The sequence below is a fragment of the Mytilus edulis genome, chromosome 8, assembly GCF_963676685.1.
Source record: "Mytilus edulis chromosome 8, xbMytEdul2.2, whole genome shotgun sequence".
In the NCBI taxonomy this organism is placed as follows: domain Eukaryota; kingdom Metazoa; phylum Mollusca; class Bivalvia; order Mytilida; family Mytilidae; genus Mytilus; species Mytilus edulis.
Genome location: NC_092351.1, coordinates 89785743 through 89800069, shown reverse-complemented (window position 1 = coordinate 89800069; position 14327 = coordinate 89785743). Strand labels below are relative to the sequence as shown.

Sequence of the window (14327 nt, the reverse complement as noted above, 5' to 3'; positions counted from 1 at the left end):
GTACAAAACAATGAACATAATTGTTTTACATTGTCATATCGGGGCCTTTTATAGCTGACTAAGTAGTATGGGCTTTGCTCATTGTTGAAGGCCGTAAGGTGACCTATAGTTGTTAATGTCTGTGTCATTTTGGTCTCTTGTGGACAGTTGTCTCATTGGCAATCATACCACATCTTCTTTTTTTTTTTTTTTATATAAAACAAATATGCAATGCAAGTGCTGAGATGTATACCCCATATCGTTTGGTTTTCTAGTACTTTCTGGTTTATGTTATACCTATGTTATTTATATTCGATAAAAATCTCTTCAAGAACTTATGATCGAAATGCTATATATGTGATCCAAATTAAAATAAAACTTTCGCTCGTATAATTAATGGGTGAACATGAGAGAGATAGCTGGAAAAAGACGGACATTTCTTTGACACTGACGGATACAACAAAAAGAGAGAAAAAAAACCCAACACATAACACCTCACTGAAAAACAAAAACCACACATAATAATAAAAAAACGGGTGGAGGTCACATGTACCGGAAAGAACACTTTTTTTAGATTCCCCATGACAATATATAGTAGTCCACAAAAAGTGGATGGAAGATCATCCCAAAGGGGCACCCAATCTAATAGTCCACAAAATGTGAGATGGAAGATCATCCCAAAGGGGCACCCAATCTAATAGTCCACAAAATGTGAGATGGAAGATCATCCCAAAGGGGCACCCAATCTAATAGTCCACAAAAAGTGAGATGGAAGATCATCACAAAGGGTCACTCAATCTAATAGTCCACAAAAAGTGAGATGGAAGATCATCCCAAAGGGGCACCCAATCTAATAGTCCACAAAAAGTGAGATGGAAGATCATCACAAAGGGTCACTCAATCTAATAGTCCACAAAAAGTGAGATGGAAGATCATCACAAAGGGTCACTCAATCTCATAGTCCACAAAAAGTGAGATGGAAGATCATCACAAAGGGTCACTCAATCTAATAGTCCACAAAAAGTGAGATGGAAGATCATCCCAAAGGGGCACCCAATCTAATAGTCCACAAAAAGTGAGATGGAAGATCATCACAAAGGGTCACTCAATCTAATAGTCCACAAAAAGTGAGATGGAAGATCATCACAAAGGGTCACTCAATCTCATAGTCCACAAAAAGTGAGATGGAAGATCATCACAAAGGGTCACTCAATCTAATAGTCCACAAAAAGTGAGATGGAAGATCATCCCAAAGGGGCACCCAATCTCATAGTCCACAAAAAGTGAGATGGAAGATCATCACAAAGGGGCACCCAATCTCATAGTCCACAAAAAGTGAGATGGAAGATCATCACAAAGGGGCACCCAATCTAATAGTCCACAAAAAGTGAGATGGAAGATCATCCCAAAGGGGCACCCAATCTAATAGTCCACAAAAAGTGAGATGGAAGATCATCCCAAAGGGGCACCCAATCTAATAGTTCACAAAAAGTGAGATGGAAGATCATCCCAAAGGGGCACCCAATCTCATAGTCCACAAAATGTGAGATGGAAGATCATCACAAAGGGTCACCCAATCTAATAGTCCACAAAATGTGAGATGGAAGATCATCCCAAAGGGGCACCCAATCTAATAGTTCACAAAATGTGAGATGGAAGATCATCACAAAGGGTCACCCAATCTAATAGTCCACAAAAAGTGAGATGGAAGATCATCACAAAGGGGCACCCAATCTAATAGTTCACAAAATGTGAGATGGAAGATCATCACAAAGGGTCACCCAATCTAATAGTCCACAAAAAGTGAGATGGAAGATCATCACAAAGGGGCACCCAATCTAATAGTTCACAAAATGTGAGATGGAAGATCATCCCAAAGGGGCACCCAATCTCATAGTCCACAAAAAGTGAGATGGAAGATCATCACAAAGGGGCACCCAATCTAATAGTCCACAAAAAGTGAGATGGAAGATCATCACAAAAGGGCACCCAATCTCATAGTCCACAAAAAGTGAGATGGAAGATCATCCCAAAGGGGCACCCAATCTAATAGTCCACAAAAAGTGAGATGGAAGATCATCCCAAAGGGGCACCCAATCTAATAGTCCACAAAAAGTGAGATGGAAGATCATCCCAAAGGGGCACCCAATCTAATAGTCCACAAAAAGTGAGATGGAAGATCATCACAAAGGGTCACCCAATCTAATAGTCCACAAAATGTGAGATGGAAGATCATCCCAAAGGGCACCCAATCTAATAGTTCACAAAATGTGAGATGGAAGATCATCCCAAAGGGGCACCCAATCTAATAGTCCACAAAAAGTGAGATGGAAGATCATCCCAAAGGGGCACCCAATCTAATAGTCCACAAAAAGTGAGATGGAAGATCATCCCAAAGGGGCACCCAATCTCATAGTCCACAAAAAGTGAGATGGAAGATCATCCCAAAGGGGCACCCAATCTAATAGTTCACAAAAAGTGAGATGGAAGATCATCCCAAAGGGGCACCCAATCTAATAGTCCACAAAATGTGAGATGGAAGATCATCCCAAAGGGGCACCCAATCTCATAAGAAAAAGACAAACTCGCAAGGTTAGTGTTAAACATTGTAAAAACCAGCACGATCAACTGCAAAACACAAGCAACATTCTGCAAAACACTGTGATAAAAAAAACACAAGAATTTGCTCATTTTCACAGACAAGTGAACGCATAAACTAAAATTATTCGTACATGTAATTGTTAAAGTTTTAAAAATTTTAAATTCAACAGAAAACGTTGTTTACTTTACGACGAACTGCATATATATTTTTAAATATAAGTTTAAATCGAATCGAATATTAAATTATGTTATGACTATATGAGTATATATACTTAAAGTTAAAGTAAACATAAGCATTTTCAATTTAAAGGACAACGTGTTGTAAATAAATGAAAAGTAAATAATATTAGATGTCTCTATGCATTCCATATTTATGGTAGGAAACGGTGTACTCTACGGAGGAATACGACGTGATGGCATATTTAACTCATCACTCAACACCCAATATGTGAGTAAAAAAGTGCACGCCCGGTATTACATTTTTTCACTAGACAAAAAAAAAACAACAAAAAAACACGATTATGCAAAGATCGAATGCCTCTCTTTTGTGATTTTATTGGAGTGTAAAAACATTGAAACCCTCGTGACTGTTGTCAGCCAATTAAACGTACGAATTCTTCTGAAGCAGACACAACTGTACATGAACTGATTTTGTGTCGTGGATGGAAACTCCATATCCTTTGTTTTTCTATCATGTATTGTTATATTTTAAGAACCCGATCTGTACTGGCATGAAATAATTTCCATTGAAGCGAATAACAATCAAACAATCTTTTCATAAAATTGATTAGATTTTAAATTGATGTACATGTAGAATATATAAAAACACCGCTCCCTACGGCCCTTCTTAAATGAAAAAGCAAAAGTGTCAATGCATTGCGAAAACTAAACTCTTTTAAACTATTCAAATTTTACCTATATAAAAAAAAACACTGTTAGCTATACAAGTTGAAGCGTGTACAGCGTAGTTTTAAAATACATTCAAGTCGATAGTGTTTAGATTCCAAGAATATTGCACAGAGTACATAGTAGTCAAGGATAGGTTTGGTATTCGGAGAGGCAAGAGGGATAATGTAGAATGGAATTCAAAATTCCAATACTCTGTTATAAAAATAATATGTGATTTAAGAAGAAATCATACCATTCTTTAACTTCAAAGTCAGAAGTTTAAACATAACAATCAACATTAGACCTTTAAATATCTTCTTATCTGAACAACGGTAGTGTAAAATACTATAATTATAAGGGCTATAAAACATTTACGGAATAAATTAAACTCTTAAACACAAAAATAAATCACTCGAAAAACCATTAGGTTTGTCAAGATGTTTAATAATATTTTTAAGCAATGGCGATCAGAAGGCCATCAGTCACGTGATTTTTTAAAAGCAGTAAAAAATTATATATAAAAGTTGTACAATTTAATTTTTAGTTATGATTAACTTTTTGACCTAAAGATTATGGAATTATTTTGACATAAAAAAAACATACAACATTTTCAAAATAAACAGGCCAAATCATTTTTCGGTTAGAATACCAATAATTGGTCAATTACTGGGAACATGGGCTACTTATGATTCACTTTTTAATAGGCAATGTTAAAACTTTGCTCTGGTTTTTTGCTGGGTTCAACTTGCTTAGTATTTAGATATATGTAATGAATCATAAACTCTTTGTTTTTTCGTCGTTTTTATTTTTGCCATGGTATTTTTTTGGTGTATCTTCGAGTTAACCCGTTGTTAGCATCCGTCTCTACTAGCCCATTTACTTTCTCAAGACTTTTCATGATTTTTGTTGCCTTTATAATTGTCCGTAAATATTGCTAGAATAAAGTTTTCTAATCTTATGTGACCACCTCGATGTGCTAAGGCCTTTTGTGATAAGCTGGAAACTTGCATTGTCTTCTGACAGACAGGTACTTAAATTCGTTATCTTGATGTTTCCCCGTGAGTCTGGCTGGGGTTTACAAGATAGAAAATAGTGAAGCAACATCGCAAAATAAAGGGAAGAAAATGTTCACTATACAGAAAAATATGAAAAAGGGGGGGGGGGGTAAGGGTACACACAAACCGTTCGGTGGTGTGCCTAACTGAGGCGGAATTTACAGATAAATTAACAGGTAACAGATAATCCTTTTAGGGAACACATTGTCCGTTAAAGATTAAATATGTAAGGTATATTTTGATTTTGATTCTGATCTTATCCCTCACTCTGCTCTAATGCGTTGAAACTTACATTTGCCATTTACTGGTAATACAACAATATTAAAAAGTAAAATGACAAAAATACCAAACTCCGAGGAAAATTCAAAACGGAAAGTCTGCTATCAAATGGCAAAATCAAAAGCTTAAATACACCAAACGAATTGACATCAACTGTCATATTCCTGACTTGGTACAGGCGTTTTCAGATGTAAAAAATGGTCGATCAAACCATGTATTATAGCTAGCTAAACCTCTCACTTGTATGACAGTTGCATTAAATTCCTATATACTGCCATTTACTGTTATTTCAACAATACTAACACATTAGAAACCTTTGCAATTGTATTTAATTGATATAAATTTTCAATACCACCCTCTGAGTCTATTCTGTAACATAATGATTCACTTTTTACAATACGGGTATTATTTCGATTCTGTAATGGGACAATTATTGGTTTACTATTTTCCATTAAAGCATATTTCTTTATAGATATATTTATTAAACTCAATAACCTAATATGATAATTTCACAACTTGTGTATATTAAAAAATAATCTCCTTCTTTTCTTTGCATGTAGCAATCGAAAATACATTCAATACTAAACTGACAGCTTTGGCTTTGTCGTGTACAGTAATTGTTAATTAAACTCTTTTTATATGAATTGAATGAGTATTGATTTAAAATTAATCTTGGATTAAATATTAATATTGAATTATGTATTGTACAATGTAAATGGATTAATCAAACAATCTTTTCAATTTTCGAATGAATTTTTCTACAGGTGGAAAACTCAGGGTCAGACAGGGTTAATCAAAATTACAACAAGGTTCTTTTTACGAGGCTGACGACAATTATACAGAAGGAAAATTTCAACGCCCCCCTTTTTATCGTGACCTAAACACAGAATATGGACACACGCTACCGATCAACCAGTGTCAATAAACTTTGTCTAATGTAATATAATGTGACGACATATGATCGACTTGCTTAGCTTGTATTTATTTATCTCTCATTGAAGGATTAACATTTTCTTGAGCTTGTCTCGTATAGTGATAAATACTGTACAATGCTATACATATCTGTTCTGGCAATAATAAACATGGAAATTCCTGTTTTTGATGGTCTTTATTTTATGCCCCATTTATGGCCATTATGTTTTCTGGTCTATACGTCCTTCTGTTCGTTCGTCCGTTGTACCGTTCGTTATTCCGTCCGTCTGTCCCGCTTAAGGTTAAAGTTTTTGGTCGAGGTAGTTTTTTATGAAGTTGAAGTTCAATCTACTTGAAACTAAGTACACATGTTCTCTATGATATGATCTTTCTAATTTTAATGCCAAATAAGAAATTCTTCCACATTTTCAAGGTCAATTGAACATAGCATAGAAAATGTTAGTGAGGATGGTGCATCCGTGTGCTTAGGACACATTCTTGTTAGTTGCATCTTCTAGAAACCCTCTTTCAAATAACCAAGGTTTATCATATTAATTTGAACTCTAACAATATAGTAACTCCCATGTACATCAACTGCTAGATAACACAATTATTTAACTGTATGCATCAATCATCTACGATAATACCCCCACAATAACAACCCCTTTTTACCATGCTTACGAAATGAGAGGAATAATACATTGAAAGACCCTAACAGAACATCATAAAACTTCACCGGTTTTAATCCTACCGGAAGGAATTCTAACCTTGAACTGGGAATTTACTTTACAACTTATATATATCAATATCTGCTGTTTATGACCAATAAATACCATGATCAAATCAATCTCATATTTGCTCATCAATACGAAATGTACATCCAACAAAAAATAATGTTGTTTTGGCTTTAATACTTTCATACATAACATAAAAGTGAGAAAATTTCGCACTTATACCTAGTTTATACATAATGAAATAGTGAGAACAAATATATTGCTTTTCATTGAATGACTTTCAATTTTTAAATGTATGTTTTGTTGATCAGTTAATTTGATAAAGGTAATTTAAACCATATTAAAACACGAACAACATTTCAAAGGAAAATTAGACAGGAAGTTAAAGTACCTAATAAAATTATAGTTATGTGAACGTCTTTTGCAATTTGTTATCTATATTAATAACCCGTAAAATGTTTTGAAATATTATGTTGACAACAAACGACCGAAAAGCATGAATAAAATCAAATTGTAATAACATTATGGGATTCACGGACGATAAATATTGTCCATTATCGTGGCGTAAACTATATATATAATATGCTACATGCATCTGGTTATCTATTGGGATAGAAATTAATGAATAAATAAACGATAAAGCTATTGTCAAGCTGAAATTTAATAACTCGTAAAATTTCGTAATGTATCGTGTTCATAGTCTGATAGCGCGAACCTCACTACGACGTCATTAAATTGCCCTGTTTATGTGTTAAGGTTCGTATATAAACATTTAACCAAACATGCATCGTTTGCAGTTGCTTTCACAAGATTCACATACAAAGAGAGATATTGAATATTAATTCATGATACATAATACATTTTTTGTACCTGCAAATCGAAAAAGGTAAAATCACAAACATACTGTACTCCGAGGGAAATTATATCGGAAAGTCCCTATCACATGGCAAAATCAAATGACAAAACACATAAAAAACGATAGGACAAGAACTGCCATATTCCTGACTCGGTACAAGCATTTTAAAATGTAGAAAATGGTGGATTAAACCTGGTTTTATAGCGCTAAACCTCTCTTTTAAAAAACAGTCTCACCAAATTCCGTTATATTTACAACGATGCGTGAACAAACCAGACATATTAAATGAAATAGTCAAAATATGGGTTCAGCAGTCATCACTGTGTTACAATCTTAAAACAAACAATTTTACAAAAAAATGTTTAAGCATCTTTTAAATTAAAAACACATTCGAAAGGAGAATACGAGGGGATTTGATTGAAACCTTCAAAACTTTGATAAGGAAGTAAGCTCATTTTCAGAAATGGCAGACGACTCACTACATAGAACCTGTAACAGGACAAATAGCAACAAAGTCATCCATCAAAGATTCAAATATAATATCTGAAAACACTCATTCTCAGCTGTTAGAATTGCTAAAACCGGGAACTTCATGATAAAATCACTATGGCTCTATCCATAAATACCTTTAAAAGCCGATTAGATAAATATTGGTCAGACGAAGAGCTCCATTGTAACATAGATGTAATACCCATCAGTGGCGGATCCAGAACTTTTCATAATTAGGGGGGGGGGGGCGCTGACTGACCTACAGGCGTCCTCTCCAGTCATGCTTCAGTGAATCCCTATATTATCAACCAAATTGTTCCCACGAAAAAAGGGGGGGGGCAGTCCCCCAGCGCCCCCTGGACCCGCCTATGCCCATCATTGGTATTACATCTATGATTGTAATGACTATAAAGCAGATATATACAGAAGTCACGGACAAACAAATATTCTTTATAGTTACAGATTACAATGTTTCAGTCAAATTTCCTAGGTTAAAATCATCTCAACTTCGAATAAACCCGTGCAGAAGTTTAAAATGGCGTCCAGTGACAAGTATTACAAAGTTCAAAGTTATGTCGGTTAAGAATTTCTTTGTGCCCTCTGCCTCGTCCCCACCTTTCTTTATCACTTTTATGTTGTTCTCTCTCTCTTTCTCTCTCCTTTATACGCACCCAGCTTGAATTATATTTATTTAGACTTACCCAGATTTTCTCTCTCTGTACAGGGTCCATCTTGCTCATAAAATCCCCTAATTCTGCGCGAGGTTTTAACATGGACCTTATTTCCTTCAATCTATCTGTAACTGGAGCTTTTGATTCATAATCGGGTTCAGGAATTTCTAACTTTTTTCCTTTTTTCTTAAAATCTTCTAAATTTTTCTCTAACGTTTCATGTAGGATCCAATTGTGCTCCATTTCATATATACCTAATTTATGCAGTTTTGATTTGGCAGTATCATTATCATCGTCATAATTTGTAAGATAATCCAAAGCCTCATCATTGCTTTTATCTGAACTACGCGCGCGGTTTTCCCTATTTTCTGGCGTTGAAATGTAACTGGCGCTAGCATCCCTGACGTTTACGCTTAAATCTAAATCACAATCCGGCTCTATATGTGGTAATAATAGAGACAGCCGTTCTCCTTTTTCTTCAGGAGCAAGAGACCTCTTCTTCTCATCAATTATTGTTTTGAATTTCGGTAGATGTTCGAGAGATTTTCCGAGATTTTTCGTGATTTCGTATTGCGTTACAGAACGCGGCAGATTCACGTTACTATGGTACAACCGATTTATTCCATTTTTAGATGGCATTTTCGTTGAAATAAAGATAATAAATCCTTGTAATTAAATGAATATTGAAGGGACACAATGATCACATATTCATCCACGTTTACACAAATATATTGTCACTCCATCACTCCAAGACAACACACAGAAAAACACAGATCATTAATCCCAAAAATCAAAAAGACACACCAGTTATTGACAGGTGGAAATTCTAAATAAATATCTCTCTGTAACAATTGACAAAATTAAATCCTTTTAATATTCCGATAAACACAAAAGAATTAACGATTGGTTAAAACACATTCTCTCTTCACGACGAGTCGGATTAAAATATGTTCAATAGCTAATTTGCCCCGATTTAAAGCGTGGTTTTTAGCCAGGTAGATAATGTTTCTACCCCTTTCTACCTGGATAATGAATTAATAAGTAATTTATAACAGTCAGTTTTCTCTTTATTTATAATTCATGGACTGGTTAGTAACAGGGTTGTTCAGACTGATATACGATATACTGTTATGTAAATAACACCAAATTAAGTTGTATTTTAAAACAAATTACACGTCCTTTACAAACTACTAAATCCAAACTTCAAATAAAGTTCTGTTTTAAAATCAAATAAAATCGCATGCAAAGTATGCTCAAGGTGGGCTTTATTTAAATGACTTTAGTACACAATATATGATGGGTTGTTAAATTACATTCGAACTATTTTAAAGATATTAGTAAAAAGTGGGATATAAAATGTAGACTAATGTAAAGATAGATTCTCTACAAGTTTTAGCTTTCTAAAAAGCTATTGACTGCTTCGCTCTATCATAATTTAAGGTTGTGGTTGTTGAATTAGTATTGCAAATGTGGTATTTTTTAGATATTAATTGATATAAAATGGATGTACTTTAAGAGTGTGCGTTATACACTCAATGCTTTTAAATATTTTAAATGATCCGTTGAAAATTAGAAACGACTCTTGAGATGCGCCAGCCTCTGGAGGTGTACCTACATTGTCAGAAGTTATGAAAAAACAGTCAGATAATGCATTTTTGTAAACTTTGAATAGGAACATTGTTTAGCAAAGCAAAATGTGTAATTTGCAGAGCAACAAAGCAAATAAACACGTATTAATAATTGATATTTCAATATTGAATGTATCTGTGAAATATATACTTAATAAAATGATCGGAACTGAAATACGCATAGTTAATTTTCCGGCATTTGATGTCGTATCCTGGACGAGAAAAGTCTCTAATTTTTTATCTCATTTTAGCCTTAAGGTGGCACGGTAGTATTTGCATTCCAGAATTTAGGTTGCTCTTTTGTGTACCCTACTTAGGTTAATGTATCTAAACAGTGTGATTGGACAAAAAATACAGTATCAACTGAACATACTTTCCCAAACTGAGTGATGAATCAGGTGTAGAAAAATATGAAATAATTTTACATACAGATGAAAATGAATTTTTGAGAATTTTTTTAAATTTTGTATTCACTGCACCATAAAAGACCTAAAAGTACTAGTGGCCTTAAGTTTTTAAAAATAGCAAAAAAAGTAAACGGTCATGATACATATTCAAATTCATTTCTGAATAGTAAAATGAAAGTACTTCAGTTAACTGTGAATGTAGAATTTTTTGCAGTGTTAGAAAGTGGTGAAAATTCTAAAAAGGCTATCATTATCCCTTATGGGCCAGGAAATACTACCGTGCCACCTTAAGCTGTTGCTTATCTCCGCCGCATCATAAAGCAACCAATCAGAATTTATCATATGATAAGTAATTTATTTAAGATGGCGTGTATGTCGACTGAAACTAATAGCTCCGCACTGTGATGCGAACCAAAAAGAATACAAGAAAAGTGGAGGGAAGTAACCCCTTTCTGTCCTTGATATAGTTACATACTTCTTGTTTTGACTTACAAGGCATATGTTTCGGGATGATCTTCCGGTCCCATTTTTAAAAATTCTGAACCCAAACTCCTTTTCGAAATACGTACACACAGAGTTTAAGGTTTTTCAAAGCTAAAACTAAAACACAGACTCTTCATTCAAAAGTAGGTCTTCGTAAAAAAACACGTATCAAAGTGATACTTTTTTAATGATTCACATTGAGAATAAAAAATATGCAATGAGATTTGAAGAAGAAAAAAAACCTCAGCCGTTTGTAAATCTTCGGGTATGCAAAACTATTTAATTTTAACTGATATATGAAACACTTGAGCGATAAAATGAACTATTTTTTTTAAGGGTTTCAGGTTTCAGGTATGAAGATAACACTTATACACGAATTTAATCTTCCGCCCTCAATCCTTTCTTTCCCCGAACTCTTTTTAAGGACGCATTTCTCCTTTTGCATTCAAGTGTCACACAGTACTCATTTGATCAAATATACAACCGTCCTGAACATGCATGAAATATTTGCCACTGGACGTTAAAAAACCAATATTCTATCAATGAATCAAATCTACCATTTTAATACTATATTTCTGGATTAAGGTTACTGTTTTCTTTTGATTCTTGAGTCGACCACACAATCATAAAACGTTATATCTCTCTAACGGAAACTATAGACGAGTACCTTTAGTAGAACGGGAACTATGGTTCATGCTTCAGAAGCACATGTGTTTAAAGCCAATGTAGGGTTATTGTTGCTCAATCTATAGGTTCTTGTGAAATGTTGTGTGAATAGTTTTTTTTTGTCATGTCGTGTTTGCTGTTTTTCCTTGGCTTACTGTTTGGAGTTGACTGCCTCGTTTTCCTCTTAAATCGGCTTCAAGTCATCAACTAAGACACATGAAATTAGTTTAACGAGCTGACATCTTCTTTCTGATGAATCAATTTTACCAAGCACGTTACAAAATACAACATCAACGCTAAAAATTTCAGCTTTGTGTAAAACTTATTCAAGACATTTTACACTTTTAAAATATATACAGTTCTGTTCAAATTGCGATTGGTTTTAGGGGACAACTTACAACTTCAATATTTGGTTTCAGAAGCAAGACGTAATTTTTCTTTTTCTTTTCCTGTTCATGTAATATAATTCTACAGTTGATGAATTAGGGAATTGTATAAGATCATGGCTTACTAAAATTGTATGAAAAACTATTCCAAAGTAAAGTCGCCGACACGTGTACAAGTGTGTGTGAAAGATGGTAATTTTTTGTAGGAGTAGTCGGATTATTTCGAGCATTCTTTCAGTTTTTACAAGGACTCTCTTCATTATTTTGTAACTGTGGTTGTGTTGTTCGTAATGACGACTGTAATGAGTTAAGTTCTTTTTTCTGATCATTTTTTTTCGTTCTTTAAATAATTTAATGAGAATATTTTATTTCATAATCACAAGATGTAAATGTGTGAAGATTGATTGTTGCTTGCTAAACGTCCAGTGGCAAATATATCTTGCACATTTAGGACAAATACAATATAGTAATTGTCATAATTGAAAATTTCTGCAAATTATCTCGATTTGGATAAAAAAAAGGGAGAGGGGGATTTTGAGTGTCAATGGAACACAGGGGTATATTTTTTAACTAGGAAAACTTTACAATGGATTTTCTTACGCTTCCGTTTCGTCCAAGCGCTACTGCGTTGTTCAGTGACCCGAGATATATATAAAAAAAAGACATGCGGGAGAAAAGCATACTAAGCCCGCTATACATATTTGGTATTAAAACAATTTCTATCATAGCATTTCAGTGTTACATACATGTATATAACATTATATTAAAATATTTTCATTGTGATATTTACATCGTATTATTTATATCATAAAGTTCTAGGAATTAAAGGGTAGTTTGGGAAGAAGGACACAGAACTTTATAATGTTTTGCATTTTACCAAAAAAGTTATACAACTTTTAAAAGAAAGAACTTTCTCACTGGATACAAACTTTGAAAGCTTCCTTTATTAAGATATGACATGCGTTGGGTATTCATGCAGCTAGCTCTATGCAGTTTTTATAACAATATTACATTTTTGACATGCAGGCTAGGTTCATTTCTCACGCCTTTTTCTTTAATTCGCACAACATATCAACAGCTTCCCTTTGTATTGAGTGTATTAATTCAATATCAATATTGTTTTATAATTCGTTGTATCATTGATTCCAGTAAGCTCGGTATGTCCTTCGTTGACGTAATTGGGGTATTTTCCGATTTACTTGTAAGCTTATCAAATCAATCGAAATAAACGTCATGTTTGATAAGCTTATTACATTCCTAAGTAGAAAAGATAAACTGAAGATTGACTGATTGATTGATTTTTGTTGGTGTTTAACGCCACTTTGAACACTCTAAGCTATATCATGGTGTCAAATTTTTTATTGACTGAAGAGAACCATTGACAACAAACTGGCAACCCTGGTCAATTAAGATCGTCGTTCTGCTGATTGAAAAAGGGAGTACGTTGCGTTTCACGGACCATTTACGGATCCCTCATATTGTTTGTTTTTATAAATATTTTTTTATTTTAAACTATTGTCTTGTTTTGTATATATTTATGCTAACTTCTATTTCATCTGTGTAATAATTGCTCACCTACTCGCATTAAACAGAATATCTAAATATTTTCAAAATTAATTTTAAGAATCAATTTGTCTTTTCATATTTTGTTGTAATTTTTTTTAATGTAGAAGAAATGTTTACTGTTTTCATTTCATTTTATTTTTCAAAGATTATATTTTTATAGCTATCTTTTAGCTCCTTTTAGATATTATTTGAGAATGCATTCTCCTCTTGTTTATGTTTTTCCAGCACTTTATTTATGTTATTTTCACCACTAGATATTCTTTGATAGTACTTTCAACGCGATACACGGCTAGTTCTAATCTTGCAGTTTTATTAGCAGATTATACACTAAACTCTTATGAAAAAACAAAGAGTATGGGGTATCAATCCATGACACTAAATCAGTACATACACAACAAAATTAACACACTAAATCAGAACATACACAACAAAATTAACACACTAAATCAGAACATACACAACAAAATTAACACACTAAATCAGAACATACACAACAAAATTAACACACTAAATCAGTACATACACAACAAAATTAACACACAAAATCAGAACATACACAACAAAATAAACACACTAAATCAGAACATACACAACAAAATTAACACACTAAATCAGTACATACACAACAAAATTAACACACAAAATCAGTACATACACAACAAAATTAACACACTAAATCAGTACATACACAACAAAATTAACACACTAAATCAGTACATACACAACA

General features: G+C 33.5%; 1 protein-coding gene across 2 annotated transcripts in view; it reads right to left on the bottom strand.

Annotated features, from left to right (window-relative positions):
- Positions 1–9598, bottom strand: part of LOC139486592 (uncharacterized) — a 44262-nt gene extending 34664 nt beyond the window's left edge. The window contains exon 1 of one of the 2 annotated variants that reach the window (XM_071271518.1): positions 8495–9598. In XM_071271518.1, coding sequence (XP_071127619.1) covers positions 8495–9103 — 609 coding nt within the window. In that variant the 5' untranslated portion in view covers positions 9104–9598. The remainder of the gene's footprint in view (positions 1–8494) is intronic. The other variant, XM_071271517.1, reaches the window with a different exon arrangement.
- Between the last annotated feature and the right edge of the window lie 4729 nt (positions 9599–14327).